This window comes from Manacus candei, unplaced genomic scaffold (genome assembly GCF_025592945.1).
Source record: "Manacus candei isolate 608988 ecotype Guabito, Panama unplaced genomic scaffold, ASM2559294v1 h1tg000051l, whole genome shotgun sequence".
In the NCBI taxonomy this organism is placed as follows: domain Eukaryota; kingdom Metazoa; phylum Chordata; class Aves; order Passeriformes; family Pipridae; genus Manacus; species Manacus candei.
Window position 1 is genome coordinate 3,946,054 of NW_026138099.1, and position 22,883 is coordinate 3,968,936.

Sequence of the window (22,883 nt, forward strand, 5' to 3'; positions counted from 1 at the left end):
GAGTTCACTTAGCTCCACAAAGGAGTAATCCTCCCTGCTTTATCTCCCTTAAGACTTTACTCCAAGACATCTACCTTTATCAGCCTTCCTCATATAAGATCATACTTTCTCAGGCTCCTTTGTGTTTATCACACATAGTAGTAACCTGTTAGAATACCACTGTTACAGAGAATCTTAACCTAGGATTACCAAAGTAAGGAGCAGCATAAAGTTGGTCTGATGATGGAGTATTCCCAAGGATACAAGCTAACGCTTAAAGTGATTTGACTTTCATTCCCACAGGGAAGATACATCATTTCGCCCCCGGAAAAGAAGTCAAAAATTAAATGGAGAAAACTAAAGACCTAGCTACACAATTCCACCTTATCTTTTTAGGTGTTACTCATTTTTGTGTTAAAATATCCCACATCAGTAACATCCAAATTAGTATTTAGAAAAGTTCTCTTAGCAAATAAAAGCAGGTCATTAGGGTCACCCTTAAGAGTCATAACAAATTTCCCAAAGGAAAATAGTTTTATCTTTTCTTACCTTTCTTTCCACTTTCAATGGCAAAGTCAATGGCTGCCCTGATAAAGCTGTTTACAGGTAAGTAGCTAAAATCTGGAGGAACTGTGAAGACAAAGGGACTGTTTATATTCTAAAACATCATCAGCAAAAAATTATAACCTTCTGCTCCCATGTACTTTTAAAGACCAAATTGAGCAATGTTTGAGCTAACTACTTCTGTAGGTGACTGTATTTAAAGCACAAGACTGATAGATGCATTTGCCTTTCCACTTCTAAGGCAAGAACATTTCTGGTGGTGAGAAGTGCCCGGTTTGAAAACAAAATTCTTTGACCAACTAAAAAGTCAGGGATAAGAACTTCCTTAAAAAAATATTGGGCAATGCAAGTTGAGCTTTGAAAGGGAGAGCTTCAAAATTTTAGTAAGTTTAATACAACAGTGACATTCCATACCTATCTAACCTCAGGCATGCGTGCCAAAATTCAGACAATCTTTTTTTCTGAGATGAGGAAGTTTATCTACATTTTCTGTTATTGGTTCCCAACTTAGTTCACATCAAAGTGAACAGGTTCAACTTCACTAGTTTCTGCCTGTAGTTTCATCAATGACATAATCCTGCCTGTATTTTACCAATGGATATTGAAACAACACCAGAAGATAATGAAATATTGACTAGGGCACATAACACAAGTTTGTTTACTTCAGCTAACCAGAGAAGATATCTTCTAGAAGACAATTCTAAAAAGTCAGCTTGCTCTTGTTATGGACTAGTTTGGAAGTATGGACTTTTTCATACAGTGGGAAGTGTTAAAACAAAGAATAGATTAATCCATTTTCCAGACACAGAGTGGGTAATGTAGGTGTAGAACACATGTGCCATATTCTGTGTAAAACTTCTTTACAGTTTATCCTATTAAAAAAAAATATAGAAGCAATATACAAGTTTGATGAGAACAACTTAGAACCTTACTTTCAATCTGCAGGTAGAAGCAGATGCAGGAGATCCTACTGAGCACACAGATTCCTGCTTCACACTTCAACCTTTAGAGCTGGCACACAGGACCATGAGAACTCCAGTTCAAAGGCTGTCATGTTACTAAATAAGGCTGCCATGTCAAGCCTGTAACGTGTCCCTTGATGTCTTTTTAGCGATGTGCTATTTCTGCATGTTCTTTAAGGAGCAATAATAAAACACCTTACCAGATGCCCTGTTCTGCGTAGAAGACAAACAGGACATGTGAAGGCATCCCAGAAGTCTTGCTGCATTTGTCTGAAGGCCAACGTGTCCTGAGAAACTGATTATCTGTTGAGACAAGAAACCACAAGTTGAACAAATTTCCCTACACTGCCTCATTCAAGCTGGATGCAGACATTATGTAGTTTTTTCAAACAAATTTGACTTGTTTGTTCCAGGTGTCACAGTACACTAGTGGATTATCCAAAGCAGGAAAGAGAGACCACCTTCTTACCTGTGTAAGGGCTCTGATGACTTCATTCAGCTTACTTTGAAACTGTGAGGACTGCACGCTCTCAGATTTCAGCTGCCAAAAAAAAAAAAAAAGATGTAACAAAACAGAGAACAGGTCCTGAAAAGACAGATTACATTTGCACACATGCCTTTTTGTGGCGGAGTGGAAGAGAAAAGGAGAAAGCTCACATGGCTGGAAAGTTTTCCCCAGTGGCACTGCACATGGGCCATATGATGGGAACATGGAACGGACCCAGTTTTACCCACTGCAATTCAATATCGCTTGGTTCATACCCAATACAAATTATTGCAAAAATGTGATGCCCTGGCATATAATCACTCCTGTAAAAATGGAGAAGATGCATTCCATCTTGTCTTCAAGCCAAACTTCTCCATGAGATTAAGGTACCATTTGCTTGCATGTTCTCACCTGTATCATGCCTCCTTCAGAGCCCACCAGTGCAACCAGCCCACTGACGGCAGCCAGACGCTCCATTGTTGGAGAACCCTGGAAGAATAATTCAGGACTAGTGAGTCATTGTTATCACACAACACTACTGTAGGACAAAATACTTGTTTCTTCCAACTTAAAAACCATAACTATCGTGCACCTCTCATCCTAATAGCCTTTTCAGGTCAGACTCCAGCATGGTAAATAATATTTATCCCTCTCTTGATGAGTGAAGGCTTTATAAGGAGCTTCTCTCTCATTCCCCCAAATCTGAAATCATCATGGATTGATAAATCACTTTTTTTCCTAGCACAGTCTGTATTCCACAAAATACACCAGTGCAATTCAACTCTAAAACACCGCTTCTTTACTGATACTTACCTTCAGCTGCAATCTTAATGTGTAAGTTTGGAGTTTGATTTCAAACAACTGACTTTTCTAACAAGATAAATTAAAATTATTGTAGCAACTAAGGCAATATAATCACTATTCTTTTAGTCTAATTTTGACAAGCACCACCTAATTTCACAAAACATTTTCATTTAATAATTTAGATTTTATCCCTGGACATTGTTCCAAATTAGTAAAAATGTCCAAATTAAGACCTCATTGAGATAAGCATTTCTCATAAACCATCTGAGCAGAAGAGAAACAGTTTTTTTTCCTTTAGCAGACAGCCCAAAGATGTACTTTTGCTTCCAAATATCAATTAAACAGTATGTTTAGATAGCAGTAACTTTTCCTAGCACCACTCCTGCAGAAGAAAGGAAAATTATGTCCCTATTGTTAATTTTAAATGACACACTGCCCCCCCCAAACAAACAAACAAACAAGCAAACAAAACCCAACTCAAAGCAACAAGTACAAACCCAGCATATTAATTCAAACTCCTTTACCTCAGAAAGCACAATTTTTATCCAGGCTGGTATTAGTCTGTTACTCAGGTCTTCAGCTTTCCCATGACCACAAGATGACAATCCATGTACTACTGCACCCAAAGCTAAAGCAAAACTGTAGGTCTGTAAGATGAAAAGGATACATTAAAAAACAGATCTTACAAAGGATTCTTTTTAACATTTATTATGGAAACCTTACCTAAATACTTATTATTTCCCAATAATTAGAAGCAATGTCATTGTCCAAAATACTGGATTGCTTGCTTATTTCAAGTGTTTTCTCATGTCAAGCATCATGAGATTTTCTGAGATTAAATACTGATCTTTGGCATACATTCTTTACTTTAGAGCAAACTTTCCGATATGGCAATAAAAAGCTGTAGCACAGGTAGGTTGTTCTGACTTCCTATTTTTCAGATGAACATTCTGAACAGTTGATTAGTGTAATACCAGGCTTTGATTCACAATGTTTGCCTCTTCCTGGTTCCTTTTCTTCCTGGCAAACATTTAACACAAAAGAACCTGCACTAAGATATGGAGATTATTTTTTGCATTTTTTGGGGGTACCCTAGGACACTAGGGATGAAACATACATCTGGAGGAAGCTGTGGTTAAGGTTATGATGTATTGTCTGGAGGCTAAGGGAAAGCAAAAATTCAGAAGAACACAGTTGACGTATTTTTCTACCAAGAAAAAGATTTTTAAGAAACATGCTATAAAAGAGACAAAAATTGGCAGGATGTAGGGACTAAAGACATGAAGAACTCAAAAATACCAACTTCCCTTTTAAATGAAATCAAACATAAAACCTGCCTTTATTTCACCATCTGGTAATTGCCATACACCTGTAGGCAACACATCAGTGAATCAAGTGATAGCCTTGGTAATCGCATCGTATGCACAGCACACTCAACACTTGTTAAGGATGAAAGTAGATCAGTATAATTTTCTAGACTTACAGTCTAGGTAAAGCAGAATCCAATATTAAATAGATAAGAGAAAAATAGAACTGAAGCAAAACCCAAGCACCTGCTGGTTATTTTCTGCTAAGGTCCGTAGCTTGTTCATGGCCTCCTCAGCCTCAGCTGCTTCTATGATTCCAGCGCTGAAAGCAGAGACACAGGAACAGGCCACTGAATATGCAAGCGCCTGAAAAAGATTTAATTCTAATAAAATTCACTGTAGCAACATTCACAATGAATAACCTGCCAGCATGATAAGAAGACATAACTTTGTCAATTTATACTTTCCAATGTTTATTCTCTCTGAAAGATGCTTCATTAATGTTAATGTTAAACAAATACAACTAAAGCTTCGTAGTACTTCTGATTTTACAGAGGTCAAACTTCTGACTTCCCACACAAATGTAGGCATTCTCCTCAACACAAGTCGCTGATCATTATTTATGTAAGCATACTCAGCATGCTGTGTTCCCATAAGGGCTACAATTAGGTCCACCAGGCCAGAAAATGAGCCCATAGTAGAACTCTCTCTCACACACAGCCCACAACACTAGCCTCCTGTCCTTGCAGAAGGATGCACCAGCAATGCCGTTTTTCTTTTTTTCTGTTTTAGTTATGGAGAATAAGGAAACAAACACTGAACTCTCAACAAGGTAACAAGGCAAGTGTGCCAACTGCTTAACCTGCTCTGTACTAAAGTTAAGCAGCAGAAGAACACATGACTATAGGGAAAGTAGAGAGCACCTACCTACAGTGCAGGATTGACAACAATTTGACTTGAAGCAGTAATGCTCAGATTGCACCTCTTGCTACAGTAGGTCAAAATTACCTCTCAAGTACAGGATTATATCCCAGCCATTTACAGCTCTGGAAGAGCCTCTTGTGCCTCTCATAAATATAGTAGCCTTCATCCTAGGATGCTGGCCAAACTTTTTTCATGTAATTTTCTGTACAATTCCTTACAGAGATTTTAAGTGGAAAGGGTAGGTTTTGCTTCTCATCCCAAACTATCTCATGATGTTAAACAGCTGCTACCTTTAATCTCAGAAGTTGCTGTACTGAAATCAGTTTAAACTCAGTAATTCACTTGAAGATCTCTGGGGACAGATATATTATTTCATAGCTGTAAGCCATTTTAATGCATGAAACATAAACTGCAAATGGCTAATCCCCAACACAGACTTACTGCCACAAAAATTAAACTCCATCAAAGAAGGCCTTTCATAAAGGGCTTTCAGAACAATACTAAGAGCAGGAAGAGAATAATACTATCAGTCTCTATTAACTCCCTTAGGAAAAACAGAGGATTATGCAACTCAACTGTTCAGCTGCTGAGAGCTTACATACATCATGTACAGAGAGGGTTGCTTTTTGGGTGCAAAACGCCTGCTTGTTCTGACTGTTTTCTGTTGCAAACTCTTCAATTTCACCAGCTTTCATTATCAAGTTTTACCTCAACAATGTTATAGGCTAAGTGCACAGGTTGTATCAAGACTTACAGGACATATCCTGGGGAAAAAAAACCCTGAAATGCATGCTCAAATTTAGCAGAACTCAGTTTAAGTCTTTAAAACACACTTACAAAGACAATAGCAAATAGGGCCATAGCAACATGCACAGGTACAAGATTCACATTAGCTAGTGACAGCAGCTTTCAAAGGATACAGAGGGCATACTGAAGGAGGGAGTATTAGCATTAAGGTTCTCTCTCAGAGTAACATGCTGTCTGCTTTCTAGTAGATCAGATGAGCAGTAAACAATTGTACATATCCATATGTACAATGTGGACCCATATCCACAGTTATTCAGTTATTCAACAATTTAATTTAGGGTTAAGGAATTAATGAAGCCCTTCAAAGGATTATGTCTGTTATCTTTTCAGGCAGATTCTTACTGTCTATGTAGAATTACAGGTTATTTTATTATTACTATTATTGTTTTTTCAGCAGATATAAACCCACACATTGTGAAAGAAAAAACACAAATCAAGCATTTCAGTACTACAGACAGAAAAAGCTTCAGTAAAAAGACTATAGTTATTAAAGGGAGGCAACAAAGTAAAAGGAAGATTTAAAATTTGTGTTAAAAGAGTTCATACCTCCTGGACCCATCTGCTTTGGTCCTCACTGCTGTCCAGGTATTTGCAGAGTTTTCGCAATGAAGCGGAAACATGCACTCGCGATTCTGTTTGGCTACTGTGGCTCATGAACGAAAGAACAAGTCCTACTCCTAAAATACATCCAGTGCTTTAAGAGAAAACAAAAGAAAAACTAATTAAGTACATTTTGGCTGCTCTGAACTCTCTTTAAACCCCAACATAGGTTGCTAGGTAAGAAGACTTCTTGGCCTTGCTTGATAACTAGCCCTGTGTATAATTACTTACCATAGTTAATTTTACAAATGATTTTTATTTCACACATGCTTTTTGGGAGACACAGGATGAAAGAAGAGCATAAGAAGAAAATGTATATTTAAATAACAAATCCTACACATACAGCCCCATTATTCCTTCTGCCTCTGAAGAACCAATAACCCCAACAACAACTACATCAGCTAGTATGAAGGAAGTACGGATCCAAACTTTTAAGCGTGATTTATCCTGATCGTATAAAGTCTGATATCCCCGTTAAACATACTAATTGCAGATTCACTGGTTGTATTAGAATCTGGTGCTGTCAGACTCCTACAAGAGGTTGTTTCATATGCATATGCAACAGTGGATCAGCTTAATCAGGGCAGGCATAACTAGCACAACTAACTGATGCTGTGGATATTTAAAATTGCAACAAGAACACAGCTTCAAAGCATATAGTTTAACAGGGCATCTGGCACAAACAGCTTCATAGTCTCTGTCTCTTTATCATATTTGACCAGAAATTCCATTCTGGAACAGAGAACTCTTATTAAATTCTGTACCTGTGACCCATAGCAAGTTCCAAGTAATCAGTTTTGTCAGAACACTCTCAAACAGTTCTGGCTGCCATCACGAGATACTAAAGCATACCAGACTCCTCTGACAGTGATCTCTCACTGGCACACATCCACAATAGCTCAAAGAAACAACTCTTATCTGAAGATAATTTTTTCCCCCTCACATATCTCCCTGACAATGCATGTAGTGGGCAGTGAGCAGTCAAATGAACGTGGCTAGGATCTTAGGCATTCTTCCAAGCTTCTCCTATCCAACTTAAAAATGGAAAGAGTTACTGCTTTTACTCAACTAGGTGAAAAAGAAACTTCTGAGAATAACTTCAGTCATATTTATAAGCTAATGTTTTACAGTAACTGTGGATGAAGATGACTGAGCATGGCTAGAAGACCTGGAGTGGTGTCTTGGCAGTGGTATCTTTTTCCAGCAAAGAAAATCAAATAAACCTTTTTAAGCAACTTGTGTATCTGAATTAATGAACAGCCAACAAAAATAAGGATGTGGCTTATACACAAGAGTTCTATACCCAAGTTTACACTACTGCTTGTTGACAAAACTACACAGAAGATGGAATTTCTCATTAGAGCTACATAATTTTATATTACTGACTCTATTAATAGAGACTCAAAACATAAGTGGGGACTAAAGCAAGACTAAAACTTTGCTCCCCTTTTTAAAACTAACAATTTTTTTTAACTAACAATTACTTTCACTTGGCCACCTTGTTTGTGAACTACATAAAATGAGTATTTAAGTGTATTTTATTCACATGATACCTCAGATTTACCAACACATTCTGAGTGTTATACTGCCAGAGCACCAGGGTGCTGGGAGCCCTGCCTCCCACTGGGGGCAATCTGAGTCCGGCCAGCACCGACTCCCACACCCGCGCTGCCTGACAAACCTAAGCTCAAAACAGACAGCCTGTTTTTAGGGAAAAAGAGAATCGCCAGTTTAGAAGGGGTGAAACACTGATGAGAAGGTCAGTGTAATGCTCATGTCTCACAGCTGGCCATGCCCGTGTAACACTGGATGAAAAGGCAGGAAAGGACCTTCCTTTGGAATAGCAGTTTACAAGTGTGGAAATGCAAAATTTGGACAAGTCCACAATGTTTACAGCTTTACACTACTTGTTTGCTTACAGAGAATGCTCATACTAGACACCAACTTACTCTTAACCTTTAAAAACCACAGGCATAAAAAACTACCCCACCCTTCAATCTTCCCTCTCCTGCTTGCCATTGTTTCATATTCTTCTGGCATCTCTCACCACCAGAGAAGTCTGGTTTGGCTTTTTGGTGAGGCCTTGATCTCCAGCTAACAGGCTGCACAAACTAGCAGCAATAGGTATAACGAAGGGGCATAGCTGGTACATCCCCTGTGCACTGTGTGTCTCACTCTGTGCCACTCAACAGACAACACAAATCCTCACTTAAGCTATATAGGTTCACAGCCCAATGGTGCACAGCTGTGCACCTCACAGCTTTTCAGAAAGTCCCCTGGAGAAAGGAGAGCAAAGGCAAATGGGAATTATTGCTGTTTCCTGTGAACAGAGAAGTAATGCTCAAAATCAAAGAAAACCTTATGCACCCACACTGAGGTGCTCAAGATACTGCAGTTCTTCCCTGATTTGAAAGGGAAATGACTACTGTGGAAGAAACACACGACCATTGTCTAATGACAACTGACAAATGTATTTTATTGTTCCATTATTCCAGGTTTGTCAATCCTAGTAATCGTGCAACGCCTTTCAATAATTTCTTGCCCTGTTGGTGGACCACTGCTCTCCTTGGGACATCTGAGGCATAGCCTCAGTTAGTTTAATCAAATATATTTGTTTTATTCAGTATTCAACATGCCATCCACAGCTGTTAAATTAATGGCATGGCTCTCCCAGATAAATTTGCTGAATGAGGCAGCTGCTCCTGGAGCTCACACTGTATTGTACACATATATGTGTGGCTTGAGGGGCACCTAGCAGTTATCTCAAGCAATGACAGAAAAGAATTGAGGATATGTATCTGGGCTCTTACATGGTGGGAGGCCAAAAGGCAGTGGGCACAAGCTGAAACATCAGATGTTCACATGGAGATAAGGGCAGTCCAAAAGCAGAGTCAGGGTCCAGAGACATGTTCTCCAACCTTGGGGGTTTCACACTCTGCCTGTAAAGCTTTGGGCGATATAGCCCAAGTCCATGACTGAGTCAAGTGGACTTCCAAAGGTCCTTTCCAGACTGTATGAGTTGGTGATTCCGTAGAAGTATTGAAAACAGGCTGTCTCCTTATCCTATCTTTATACTCTTCTGCGTAGAATTAAGGAATAAAAGCATGAGTTAAAAAGGTGGAGCTCAAAATAAGGTTTCATAAATAATAAAGGAAACTCACGTGTACTCCAGATTGGTGTCAAAGCAGCAGTCCTCCAGCATATCCAGGGACTTCATCAGAACCAAGTTCATCTGTTGACCAGGTATATCACTACAAAACCAAACCAAAAGAGAAACAACAACAAAAAAAATCCAATGAGAAGAAGACTCTGATAAAACATGATCTCAGCTAGACCTGTAACTATTTATAAGCTGAAAATTCATGACATTTTAAACTATTAGTTCTGTAAATCTCCCTCCATCTCATTGCCTAACCTATTGATAAGAAAATGAAGCATTTACATCTCACTCCAAAGATGTCATAGGGACTCCTTTCTTCTAAAATATGTACACAGTTTTATTAATGAACAGACATTCTTAATGGAAACTATGACCTGATATTATCTATAGCGACATCCCTACGAGTTTTGCTGTTGTTGCAAGTCAATGCTTTGAAGAATGTTTGAGATTAAGCTTTCAAAATATACAGGACAGTGGAAGAGTAAAAACAGTCCATAAGAAATGGTTAGATAAATGTATTCACCTCAACATCCCTCACCAAACAAACCCAACCCCTCAAAATAAAGATCTGCATACTCCAAAATACCATGCTGATCTATCTTTATTCTCTTTAAGAGCTTTTTAATGCTTGTGTGTAGCTCAGCTGTCACCACTGATTAATCATCCAGAGACAGTCCATTCCCAAACTATGTGGCCGAGTCAGTGGCAGCAAGGCATCTAGACACTAAAGCATGAAGAGTATAACTGAGCAATGCTGCACAGTATTTTAAAAGCAGATGCCTTGGAAACATGAGCTTCACCAAGTAAATTAACAACTGCCAGTCAAATCCGTTCGATATCTGTGCTTGTGCGCCAATTAAACATTTGTTATGGGTATATAGGAAGACAGGATCCCCAGAAATCAAGAAACTTGAGGAGTATAAAGCTGAACTCACTTTCCTAATTTCTTTGGAATCATCAGAAATTTTCAACTGAGGCCAACTCTTCTGAAAACGAGGCATTTTCTACCAAGTGCAAAACATCTCTTTGCTGCCTACATAGCTGTAGCAGCACATTTTGAAGACAGTCCATTACGCTACTTCTGTTGTAGCTCCACCCTCATATGTGTAATTCACACAATGTAAGTGGATACTATCCAGTGTCCAGAGCACTACTTAGAAAGAAACCAATGAGAACTATGAATTATTTTACAATTAAATCTTCTAGGGCAGCTAGTCCCATTTAAAAGCGTATGTGTGGCTCTTCTAAGTGATTGTTTTGAGCATTTACCTTAGGATATTATGAAAATCAATCATTCATCCTGAAAGAATGACAAAATACACAGATAGCTCTGGCAAGGGGTGGGGCAAGGGGTGAGGACTGATAATAACAAGCATTTTTTAAGAAATATTGCAAAGCCCCTTAAGAATCATTTGCCTGTGACTTATAAATACTTTAATTCCTCAGAACTTCAGGCCACATGCAGAAAAAAAGAAGTTATTTGCACAACTACATTACACACCGTAATCCTTACCTGACTTTTTCATCATACAAACGTGAGATAAACATCCCCAAACCAAGACCCATGTGGATTTGAACAGCTTGAGACTCATCAGCATTTGGTTTCCCAGGTAACCTGTCAGTCAACATATTCAGGATCTCCTCAACCTTCTCCTTGCATGATATGATAAAAACTGGCACCAGGAGAGACAAAGCTGTGGCTGCACAGGAACGAGCTATAATACTAGCAGTATTTTCACCTGAATAGGATTTCTAGAAAAAAAAACACAAAAAAGAATTTTCTTTCCCCTTCCCTCTTGAGGGAAGGAAATAAAATTCCAGGTAGTAACACTCAGCACCTCAGGAATTTAAAATAAATACCTATAGAGCAAAAAAGCAGCACAAATGTATTCAATCTTGCAATAAATAGTATTTCATGAAACTGCCTATTGTAACTTTTCCATTTGGTTTACCTTCTAAGCAGCATAAAACTAGGACAATTCAGAATATAATTTTTAAGTATAAATAAGATTGTTAAGTATGAAACGAATCAAATGATAAGACAGTATGCAACTAGAATTTAACAGCTAAATGCATTGGTCTACATTGGTTTTCATCCACCTTGTAAAAATATCCAGCAAAATGATCAGAAGAGCAAACAAAAACCAGCCATTATGTGTTATTTAAATATAACACACATAGAATTTAGCAAGTTGGAAAAAGTATTACCTTAAATGCATCACACCTAGAATGACAAAATATCACAAGACCTTGGAACTCCTCAGGAGCAATGCATCCTAATGCAAGAATTCACACGAAGGGGGCAAGAGACCTACATGCATGCAGGAAGCAGGGTCAAGCCACTTGGAATGAATATAGAGAGGTTGTCAGAATAACTAGAAATGAAAAAAGGAATGCCAAGGCCCATCTGGAAATAAATCTGGCTGAGGATGTCAAGGACAACAAGAAGGGCTTCTCCAAATCCATCAATAATAAGAGGAAAACTAGGGGTAATGTGGGCCTGTTGCTAAATGGAGCGGGGACACTGGTAACACAGGATGCAGATACAGTATAATTACTGAATGCCTTCTTTGCATCAGTCTTCACTGACAAGACCAGTCCTCAGGAATCTCTGATCCAGGAGACCAGGGTAAAGGAATGTTGGAAGGAAGACCAATTTCCCTTGGTCAAGGAGGATTGGGTTAGAAAACACCTAGGCAATCATGACATCCACAAGTGCATGGGCCCTGATGGGATGCATCCATGAGTGCTAAGAGAGCTAATGGACACCAGAGTTGGGTTGCTCATGGTCTTCTTTGAAAGGTCATGATGATCAGGAGAGGTTCCTGAGGACTGGAAGAAAGCAAATGTCGCCCTGGTCTTCAAAAAAGGCAAGAAGGATGACCCAGGAAACTAACAGCCAGTCAGCCTCACCTCAATCCCTGGAATGGTGATGGAGAGCTTCATTCTGGAGGCCCTCCCTATTTACATGGATGGCAAGAAGGTGATCAGAAGCAGTCAGCATGGATTCACTAAAGGGAAATCATGCTTGACCAATGTGGTTGCCTTCTATGATTGGACAATTACCTGGATACATGAGGAAGAGCAGTGGATGTTGTCTACCTTGACTTTAGCAAGGCCTTCAACACTGTCTCTCACAACATCCTCATAGGCAAACTCAGGAAGTGTGGAATGGATGAGTGGACAGTGAGGTGGACTGGGAACTGGCTGAATGGTAGATCTCAGAGGACTGTAATCAGTGGCAGAGGGTGTAGATGGAGGCCTATCACTAGTGGTGTCCCCCAACGGTCAACAACAGGCCTGGTATTGTTTAACTTCTCCATCAGTGACTTGGATGAAGGGGCAGATGCCTCCTCAGCAAGTTCAATGATGACACAAAGCTGGGGGGACTGGCCGATACCCCAGAGGGCTGTGCTGCCCTTCAGAAGGACCTCAACAAGTTGGAAGGATGGGCAGAGACCTGTTTGAAATTCAACAAAGGCAAATGCAGAGTCCTGAACAGAATAACCCAGGCACCAGTTCCAGCCTGGGGGCTGACCTGCTGGGGAGCAGCTCTGTGGAGAAGAACCTGAGGATCCTGGTGGACAACAAGCTGTTCATGAGCTAGCAGTGCTCTTGTGACCAAGAAGGCCAGTGCAGTCCTGGGAGGCATCAGGAAAAGCATTGCCAGCAGGGCAAAGGAGGTGATCCTGCCCCTCTACTCAGCCCTGAGTGAGGCCACATCTGGAGTGTTGTGTCCAGTTCTTAGCTTCTCAGAATAAGAGAGACATGGAGCTCCTGAAGCAGATCCAGCAGAGGGTGACAAAGATGATTAAAGGACTGTTATGAGGAAAGGTTGAGGGAGCTGGGCCTGTTCAGACTTGAGAAGAGCTGACTGAGAGGGGACCTCATCAGTGTCTATCAGTATCTGAAGGGAGCATTTCAGGAGGGTGAATCCAGGATCTTCTCGGTGGTACCAAGCAACAGGACAAGAGGCAACAAGCAGAAGCTGATGCACAGGAAGATCCACCTGAACATGACAAAGAACTTCCTTACTGTGTGGATGACTTTGCACTAGCAAAGAGACTGGCCACAGAGGTTGTGGAGTCTCCTCACTGGAGATATTCAAGAACCATCTGGATGTAACCCCATGCCACATGTTCTAGGGTAACCCTGCTTGAGCAGGGAGGTTGGACCAGATGACCCACTGTGGTCCTTTCCAACCTTATCCATTCTGTGATTCTGTGATAACCAGTAGAGTTGCTTTCTAAAAGAAAGATCCCTTTTCTTTCCATTCTGAAAGGTAAAGTCCACACAACTGCCTCTACTTATAAAGTAATGGACTGATTGTAAGTGATAGCCTAATGTATATTTATCATCTTCCACATGCAATTCTGAAAAGAAAAATATCCCATCAGGATGCAAGGCGGTCCACAAGACAGTGATTTCTATTGTGTGTCTTATGTTTGTAAAATTCTAAGATTTATTTTTTTAAAAGGATGGATTTTAGAAATGAAACATAACATTTTCCATCTCAAAATCCCATTTTTAAACAGCATAATTTTCAAAGGCATGAATAATAAAACAATTTGTCAAGAATTGCTCATGCTAACCAAGTGCTGAATCTTCTTATGCCCAAACAATCTAGCAGTCGTTTATTTGGTGATCTCTGTCCCCTTTTAGTGATGACAAGAGGGTCACATGCCAGAGCTAACTCAGTTCCATCAGTAATTTTCACCTTTTGATAATAAAATCTCACTACCAGACTGAACGTAGTTCATGAATGCAATTACTGAAGTTCTGGTTAAAAAATCATCATGATACACTAGCAGGCTGTTACTTGGCCTTGCAGAACCCAAGTTCTCCTCTGCATCTATGACACGAAGAATTTCCAACTTGGTCATCTGACCACAGATAGTAAAGAGTTAGCAATACCTATTCTTTAAGGTCTATACTGAGCTTTCAGTCCATCTCTAGGTCCTACTTGAGAACTGCCTAACACTTAAATGGCACGAGAATTTCAGGCTGGTTATTACACTGCAAGCACATATGATACAACTTCTACTGGCCCTAAGGGGTTCAAAAGATATCGTAAAATAAGAATCACCTGCTAAGAATCACTATTAGATTTTCAGAAAGTATGCATTTCAGAATCCTGAGAAATGGTGTGAGAATCTCTCAGGAGTTTGACAGCGGAGTCTAAGGAGAGACTGTTCATGTTTGAAGGTTTTGCTTTGCATAAACAAGCCAAAATTCTAGGTTATATATAAGGGGTTTTTTTGGTTTTAAAATTTCCTTTATTCATTACATGTGGTTTTTACCATTTTGATAATAAAGACAAAAATTTAAGGCAACCACAAATAAAAGCATTGAAAGAAAAAGAACAAGAGCAAGAAAAATTTTGATTTTCCTGTATTATAACTACTACAGATCAAAGAGAAGCAGGAAACTTCATGATAAGAACTCCAGGTATGAAATACAGATATACTGCCTTGTCTCTAATACCACAGCATGTACCTGGTAGAACCATGGGAAGACTTGACCTTTAGGTTGGTAGCGGCTATTCACAATACTCAAGAGGGTCTCTGTGACCATAGAAATCCAGTGTTTCATGGGAATAAAATCCGGTTCAGTCTGCAAAAATCAAGCGCAAATATTCATCATTCTTCTTTTCTTAAATCAAGTTCTACATAAACAGAAGCTCAGCTGCTGATGTTCCAGTTGTACTTCTTTGTGAATGAGGCTATTTTGTCATTTCTATGTACTGTAAGTAGCATGATATATACTTATCAATGTTGACTCTCCAGACACTACTTTTGATTAAGTATCATTCAGTGAAACCAAAAATTATGAGAAAAGAGGTTGGTTCAGTTTTCAGTGTCCATAGAATGACCTCTATCTCATTTGTCAAAACCAACAAATAAATGAGTTAGTCATTATGCGTCTTGTGATAAGGCACATTCACACTCTGGTCTGCTTTTGTATAGATCACACAGCAGCTACCAGATGGCATTCACTGAGCAGGGTGAAATTTGAACTTGAAAAGGTGAAGTACTTCACACCCACTTTCCAGCCCCCCAAACACCTGGTCTTATTACTTCATTATGTCCCACTAAGATAGGGACTCTCACAGATTGACTCACCTCAGGCACCCCTTCAGTGTCTGAGGAAAGGCTGCTTTCATATTTAGCTACAGCGACTGCAAGACTAGTTAAGGCAAAAATAGAGTTTCCTTTCACCACTGGACTGTCTCTGGAGAGAAAGAGGCAAATAGTTAAGAAATATAATAGAGATGCTAGTAGAAACACACATCTCAGAGCAGAAAAGTTATGCTGCAGGTGGTCCAGGAGGCAAGGCCTTTGAACCTAGAAACTTTATTGGGCTGTCTTCTAGCTCAGCAAAAATCTATTGCATTTAGTCTTCAGGAATTCAAGAAGAATGGGGGAGAGAAGTGTTTCAGTCTTTTTTTTTTTCTTGTCTGTCTTTTATATAAAGCCAAGCACACACAAAGTTGTAAAAAACCAGAAGCTTCCTTCCACTATAATGAGGACTGCTATCCTGCAGAGCAAGTAGCACTCACAGAAATGCACCAATTGTTTTAGCTAGTACCATCTCTACAGAGGGCACACCAAAAATCTTTTCTAATGGAGAACGCTAGAGAGGCAGGTGTCACTTCACTGCAACAGCATCAGGAGATTTAGCAGAGCAGCGATCCTTGAAATACCAGCTTAAAGAAAAAAAAGTTTTGATTTATCTCCCTATGCTACAAAAACATTAATATCATAGTAAATGATAGGTTTCAAAGAGTACTATCTTCTACAACAGTGCAAACTTTTAAGGAGCTCAAGAAAGAAAATCTGCCATCAACAAGAGAGAATATAACTGTGTTCAGTTTCATAAAAAGATATAGGTTGATATCCCAGTCATTCCCAGCAAAACATACTGCAATATAATCCTGTCTAATTTGACAAAAGCAGCTGAACAATACAACTGTACTAGACCACTTACAGACCAGTACATCTTTTCATCAGCCTTCCGTTTCTAAAAACTTCAACTGCTGCTGTAAAAATACACCTATACTGCAATTTTGGGCATGTGTTCCAGATTCAAAAATCTCATTATCACAAAAAAATATTTTCTGGATTTCTAATTTTTAAAATAAGACACATGAGTCTTGGTGGAATGTTGTTGTTTGGAACACTGAAACTACTTCCTTTCAGGTAAGAGATACCTACAGATAATTTCAGCTAGGTACTTTAGTATTTTCAAGTCTGTCAGGATCTCTCACCTTAAATAATCTCCTAACTTATGTATGGAACCTTTGTTTGTTTTTACCATCAGCTCCTAAAAGGCTACATTTCACGATGTACCTCAAACAGAGAGAAACTTCTAAATCTACAAACTCATGAAAACTGGATGCTTTAAATTTCATGAAGTTAAAAATCATCATCTTAACAAGACCCATGCGGAAAAAAGCAGTGTTTTACTCTTTATTGAAAATATGGGGAAAAAAATAACCCACAATAATTTAGCAGCTCTTACTTGGAAGCACCTTTGATGACATCGGTCAACATATCTCTGACCCTGCAACAGAACAGAAAGAATTTACACCACATTCACTATACTATAGTATGAATATACCTTACATGTATCCATTCTAGGTTAACAATTCAGGCTATCTATCAGAACACTTAGCGCAAAAAAAAAATCAGTAAAAATACTTATGTACCATCCAACATTTCTTCATGCTCATGTGCACTCCCAGTGTTTATAAAGGGCTCTTATTTGACTTAGGACCACTTTTTGTAAAATGCTGGTTCATGCAATAGCCATAAATCTGCTTTTGGAGCACATCAAACACATAAGTTTCCAGATCACTGTGCTATGTCTTAGCACAATAAAATCTGAATGTTTTACAATGGTCAACCATTACAATTTATTCAACACTAACTATATTTTGGAAACCCCTATGGGCAGCTACGCTATTAGGTATACAGTAACCTGAACCTATTAAATGAAAGCCATAGGAGTAGTTACAGTTTCTTACACCTTACTGTAGTTGATTTATAATAGGTTACTTGTTTGCAGCTGTGCACTCATATCTAGACAGAAGCAGAGATGCAATAAATCTCCTATATTGGCAGGTGTGGGTGAGGAGAGAGATCCTCTATACTACAACATTCAATACTATCATGGCCACAAATGTCATACAGAAAAAGACAACTCTTCAATCACAGTTTCATAACGTGATTAGAAGACTTAGCCCTCTTAAAACAGGGTTGTACGTTATAAGACTGAGTTCCACTCAGGCTTTCAAAGAAACCTACCCAGGCTCTCCTTCCTAATCACACTGCTTCTGCACAGTGACAAACCTACCCACACTAGAAGTATTTACAACTCGATAAATACCAATGCAGAATTGCATTGGTATTTACTTACACAATAAAGCATTAACACTAAAGTTTATATCAAGTTGTCCACAACTAGGTTAAACCCAGTGGGCAACAGAACTGCTTAATGGCTACTGAAGTTAAGAGCTCTGAAGCTCTCTGAAGTGGGAACTGGAAAAGAAACAAAATCTAATACTCAGCTCCCAGTTCACTTACTGCTTTGATTTCTTTCCTGTTAAAGGGAATTCTCTTAATTTTTGACATAGCTTACTTTAATACTATTTAGGAAATACAGAGCCGAAATTATTTTAGGAGAACCTACAAAAGGGTATAAGAATCTACAAAAGCAGCATTGCTACAGGCATTCTTATACCCTATCAAGAAAGGGATCAGGCCACTAATACAAAAAGAATCTTTTCTACAATACCATATCATTCTGGATCTTATGATTAACGCCTCTAATCCAGAATTAGCTGCCATAAAATAGACACAAATTTTGTATTCCTGTTGAGTGGGACTTAGTAACACTTTTTTGACTGAAACAAAGAGCACTTCAGTTTTGTTTGTACATACTTTGTTCCCAGTACACTGATGAACGAGCACAGAAACAGATACTTATACTGTCCATGGATATGTAGTTCTTTCTCTCTGTGAAGCCTCCCACTTCCTACCTTCTCCAAGCCATGCACGTACATGGCTAAATCCCGACAAACTGAGACACTTTTGACCTGACTGAAACAGAAGTAGTCGAGGATACGGATTAGGATGTGCATCATTGTGCTTCCTTCTAAATAACGTCAAGTTCAATATGCCAATTTACCATATGAACTGTGTGTCAGTCCACCACAACATATATCATACTATGGCTTACACTTCTTGTATCAAGGCATCTTCAGTGAGACAGCTCATTAAAGTCTCAACAAGGAAATTTTTATCATAATATGTGCATAATCCTGCTTTAACATGCTACAAAACAAACAATTTTTTCCATTCTTTCCAGTTGCTCACTGGAAATAAACTTATAAAGTTTTCAGGCTCTGTAGAGGGGAAAGTACCTGTGAATCTGTGCATATGAGAATACTTACAGTTACCCAGTAGTCTTTCTGTCCACTCCCCTCCCCCACCAGGGTCACCGTACCTGGTAGTTGCTTGTTGATTTTTATTAGTGCTCATACAGTCTTCAAAATGTGCAAAATTAAAGACTTTGAAATCCTGCCCTCCTCTGTCCTCTCACTTGCCATTACAAGAGATCAGGACCAGACAGGCACTTCCTTACCACAGCCAGGCTGTAAATTGTTTGTACTGCACCTCTTCAGGATCCTCTTTTCCATGTTTTAACTGCATCTCCAGCTCTGCCTGCCTCCCCTGTAGAAATGCAGAATAAGCCAAAAGTGGATCTTACATGGCCAATCACCATAAGATTTCTTCAGAGAACACTCAGGTAACACATGTAGCTCTTAACCTGAGGGCTACTTCATAAGTGATCTCCGCTTCTGGGTTCTCACTGTAATATACACTACATTAAGGAGAAAAATTCATCATTTTTTATTCTCAGTGATAAAAACAAGCTGCAGATGGCATAAACAGCCACAGATACTGAGGCATCTATCTAGTATGTGCAGAGACAAGTTCCCTTGGGAAGGGGCGCAACAAGCAGGGAATAAGCTTTAGAAGCCTGTCAGCTAAAATGGATTCTAACAGCAAAACATCACTTTCTTGATGCACTACTTAAAGCAGAATTACTTATTTCTTTCCTTTGTATGACTCCAACCTCCCTGTAACCTCCTACATCATTCTTTCTGTACATTTAAAGCTGTGATATGGATTCTGGTCTCTAACAATTGTTATCTAAACATATTAACCAACTTTGCTTTAATATTCCATCACCAATGTGGGACAACTACAACTCAACTGGTTTTGGTTGTCAACTACTGCTCCTTAGTAGGTTATTAAGCCTTAAGTGAAAAATACAGGCAGATATGCTGTGTTTTATCAGCTATTGAACAGTTGTAGTTTGGGTGTACATAACAACTTCAGAATACAATACAGTGAATCTTGTATATTCAGATAACACTAAATAGGTGACTCTCCACCAAGATCAAAGGAGCCTATAAAACACACTGACTAAAAAGAAGGTAGTATAGCTGTTCAGAAATACTGAATTATGTACTATCCAGACTACTCATCTTATATTGTAGTCTCTATTGGCCACCTTGGATGAAATGTACTATATAAGCATAAAGAGTAAGTAGGAGGGAACAAAAACAGCCTCTGTTTGTCCTGTAAAATGGCAAATTCTACAGATTCTTCAGAAACAAGCCTGGTAAATGCCAAACTTCTTGTGAAATCTTGTCTTGGAAGGGAAGTGAAATAGGAAAGTAATTAAATGCAAGCAACAATGTCCCCCAAGACCTAAAACTGCAATTTGAATAGCTGCTGCTTGCTTTGTAATGAGACTTGCTTAGTTTAGAATCTGGTATTTTGCTGATGGCCAAGACAAAATTTGTTTTGAAAATGTGACAGAAGCATACGTTTTGCTGCACAGCAGTCAAAACTTCTAGAATTCGCTCAGCAACCTGAGCTGCTTGCACTGAAAGCAGCTGATGTGGCCTGGAAATACAAACAAATAAGCCCTTTTAGTACCACAAAGAAAGCCTTCTGGAAGGCAGCTATTTGCTAAAACTTTTTTAGATAATTTTCCTGTTGAAAAAACAAATGACACTACATTGATCTAGGTATCAGGTCAGTTAACCTAATAAAAGAGAGAATTTGAGATATTTCCTAATCATTAGCCAGGCTGACAAAATTGGAAGACAAGCTATTACAGTGTGACAGCATTACCTGCTGATTAAGGGAAGTTCTTTTTAATGAATCATCCCTCGATAGGGATAGCCTCTGTCCCCTATAGTAGCGGTACTACTATCACAAGCTTCCTACCCAAGCAGCAGACTAGAGCTCTAGCTAAAATTTCATCTTCTAAAAATTCTAAGAAATGACACATTCTGCAAGTTGACATAGGAACAAGTTGTATGAACCTGAATTGTAACCAGAAGTTATACTTCTACAAAGTATCCCAGATTGTACTGCCATTAACTGAACACTCATTTTTATTCTCTTTTCATAAATTTTATTATTAAACACCTCAAGGGTTTTTTTCCTCATATTTTTGTAACTTGTATGAGTGCTCTTGCTGGTAAAAATAAAACTCATACCACTTGAATAAGCATTAATGTGCACAATATGATATACCTCAAAATTACCTGCAGGACTGCACTGTAGGTTCGACTCATAAATCCTAACCAGGACTGTGGCAGCAGTATGGAGCAGTGCCATTCAGAAGGTTGAATGTTAACCTGTGCAACACACCAGAAAGGTCAGAAGTGGTTACATGAAGTCTAGCATATGCACATTCTACGTTCTCCAGTCTATGATTTGCAGGCAATCATTCCCTCACTCCCACAGGTCATTACACATGGCTCTACGAAATTAAAATAGTAATGTACTTCATTCTCCTTTCTGATTTTACCCACACCAAGTTACTTTCAACTTCATTACCCAGCCCAGTCAAAATTGGTTGCTCCGGGTATTGCAACAATTCCTTGAACCCAGAGGGAGCAGTGGACTGTATCTGGCAATAAGCACAACACTTAACACTGGCAAACGTTTCTTCATCATTTCTAAAAATGTTAGATACTTTTAAAGGCAGAACGGTTAACTAAGATAAAGACCTGCCTTTGCATAATTATTTTCCTAAGTCTTCCTGCTTCATCACCTCTATTTTACACCCCTCATGATCTATAAAAAGCAGTAAATATTCTTTCTTTACACGGATTTTATAACAAAAAACAAAGGACACTGTTAAAGCTTCATGCCCACTGCTAGCAGTGAACTTTAAAGACTTGTGAATAAGTACTAATACTTCTATACAAATAAAAGCATTCTAAAAGTCAACCAAGAGAGATTACCTACTCCACCCCACAGCTGATACAAATATGCCCTGCAGTAAAAGAGGAAGTCTCATCTTTAAATGACACATTAACACTAGTCCTTTCTTTTTAGCCAAACTTTTCTTCACACACCCCTCTCATCTCTGCTTATCAACTCCTCCAAAAACTGATAAGCAATCAAGGTCCTAGTTAGAATTGCTTGCCTTGGGTTCCCAAGGAATCTGCAGCAAGTCGAGTCTTCCCCTTTGCCTCTACTCTCAAACTGTTTTAGACTTCTACACCATTTAGACTTGTGCTGGTCAACAGTCGGCTGAACGTGAGTCGGCAGTGTGCCCAGGTGGCCAAGAAGGCCAATGGCATCCTGGCTTGTATCAGAAAGAGTGTGGTCAGCAGGACCAGAGAAGTGATTGTTGTCCTGTACTCAGCACTGGGGATGTTGCACCTTGAATCCCGTGTTAAGTCCTGGGCTCAGAAAAGGGCTATGAAGCCAGTGAAGGGGCTGGAGCACTATGAGGAGTGGCTGAGGGAGCTGGGGTTGTTAAGCCTGGAGAAAAGGAGACTCAGGGGAGACCTTGCCACTCTCTACAACTACCTTAAAGGAGGTTGTGGTAAGGTGGGGGTCTGCCTCATCACTTGTTTTACACTGATACACAGCCAGCACAGGGCACACACAAAAAAATGCAGGTAACAGTGAAATTAAGCACATTTCTACCATTTCCTTGGGTATCTAATTGAGATAATACTGCTTAAAGAACCGAGAAACTACGATATTATTAGTATTTACGGCCTATCTTAAAATCTGCAGTACAGCAGGGAGACTGGGAATCCTAGTACGTTCTTTTACAAAGTACAACAGATTTCCACCTTGATAGCCCTGCCAACTCACATAGTCCCTAAATTCAGTTCACCTCTAACAAACGTGTGTTCTTGAAAATGTGTTTTAAATACCTTTATGTCAGTTGAAATGTTAAGG

General features: G+C 39.2%; 1 protein-coding gene across 1 annotated transcript in view; it reads right to left on the reverse strand.

The window, feature by feature from the left end:
• The window catches only part of FOCAD (focadhesin), a 98,360-nt gene that overhangs the window by 12,890 nt on the left and 62,587 nt on the right, over nucleotides 1-22,883 (reverse strand). The window contains exons 22-35 of the mRNA XM_051801330.1: nucleotides 21,224-21,316; nucleotides 19,240-19,328; nucleotides 17,116-17,157; nucleotides 15,717-15,825; nucleotides 15,091-15,207; nucleotides 11,108-11,346; nucleotides 9,596-9,685; nucleotides 6,381-6,528; nucleotides 4,350-4,469; nucleotides 3,321-3,443; nucleotides 2,404-2,481; nucleotides 1,975-2,046; nucleotides 1,706-1,808; nucleotides 529-609 (exon numbers count right to left, since the gene is read on the reverse strand). Of these exons, the coding sequence (XP_051657290.1) occupies nucleotides 529-609; nucleotides 1,706-1,808; nucleotides 1,975-2,046; nucleotides 2,404-2,481; nucleotides 3,321-3,443; nucleotides 4,350-4,469; nucleotides 6,381-6,528; nucleotides 9,596-9,685; nucleotides 11,108-11,346; nucleotides 15,091-15,207; nucleotides 15,717-15,825; nucleotides 17,116-17,157; nucleotides 19,240-19,328; nucleotides 21,224-21,316 (1,504 nt within the window). The remainder of the gene's footprint in view (nucleotides 1-528; nucleotides 610-1,705; nucleotides 1,809-1,974; nucleotides 2,047-2,403; nucleotides 2,482-3,320; nucleotides 3,444-4,349; nucleotides 4,470-6,380; nucleotides 6,529-9,595; nucleotides 9,686-11,107; nucleotides 11,347-15,090; nucleotides 15,208-15,716; nucleotides 15,826-17,115; nucleotides 17,158-19,239; nucleotides 19,329-21,223; nucleotides 21,317-22,883) is intronic.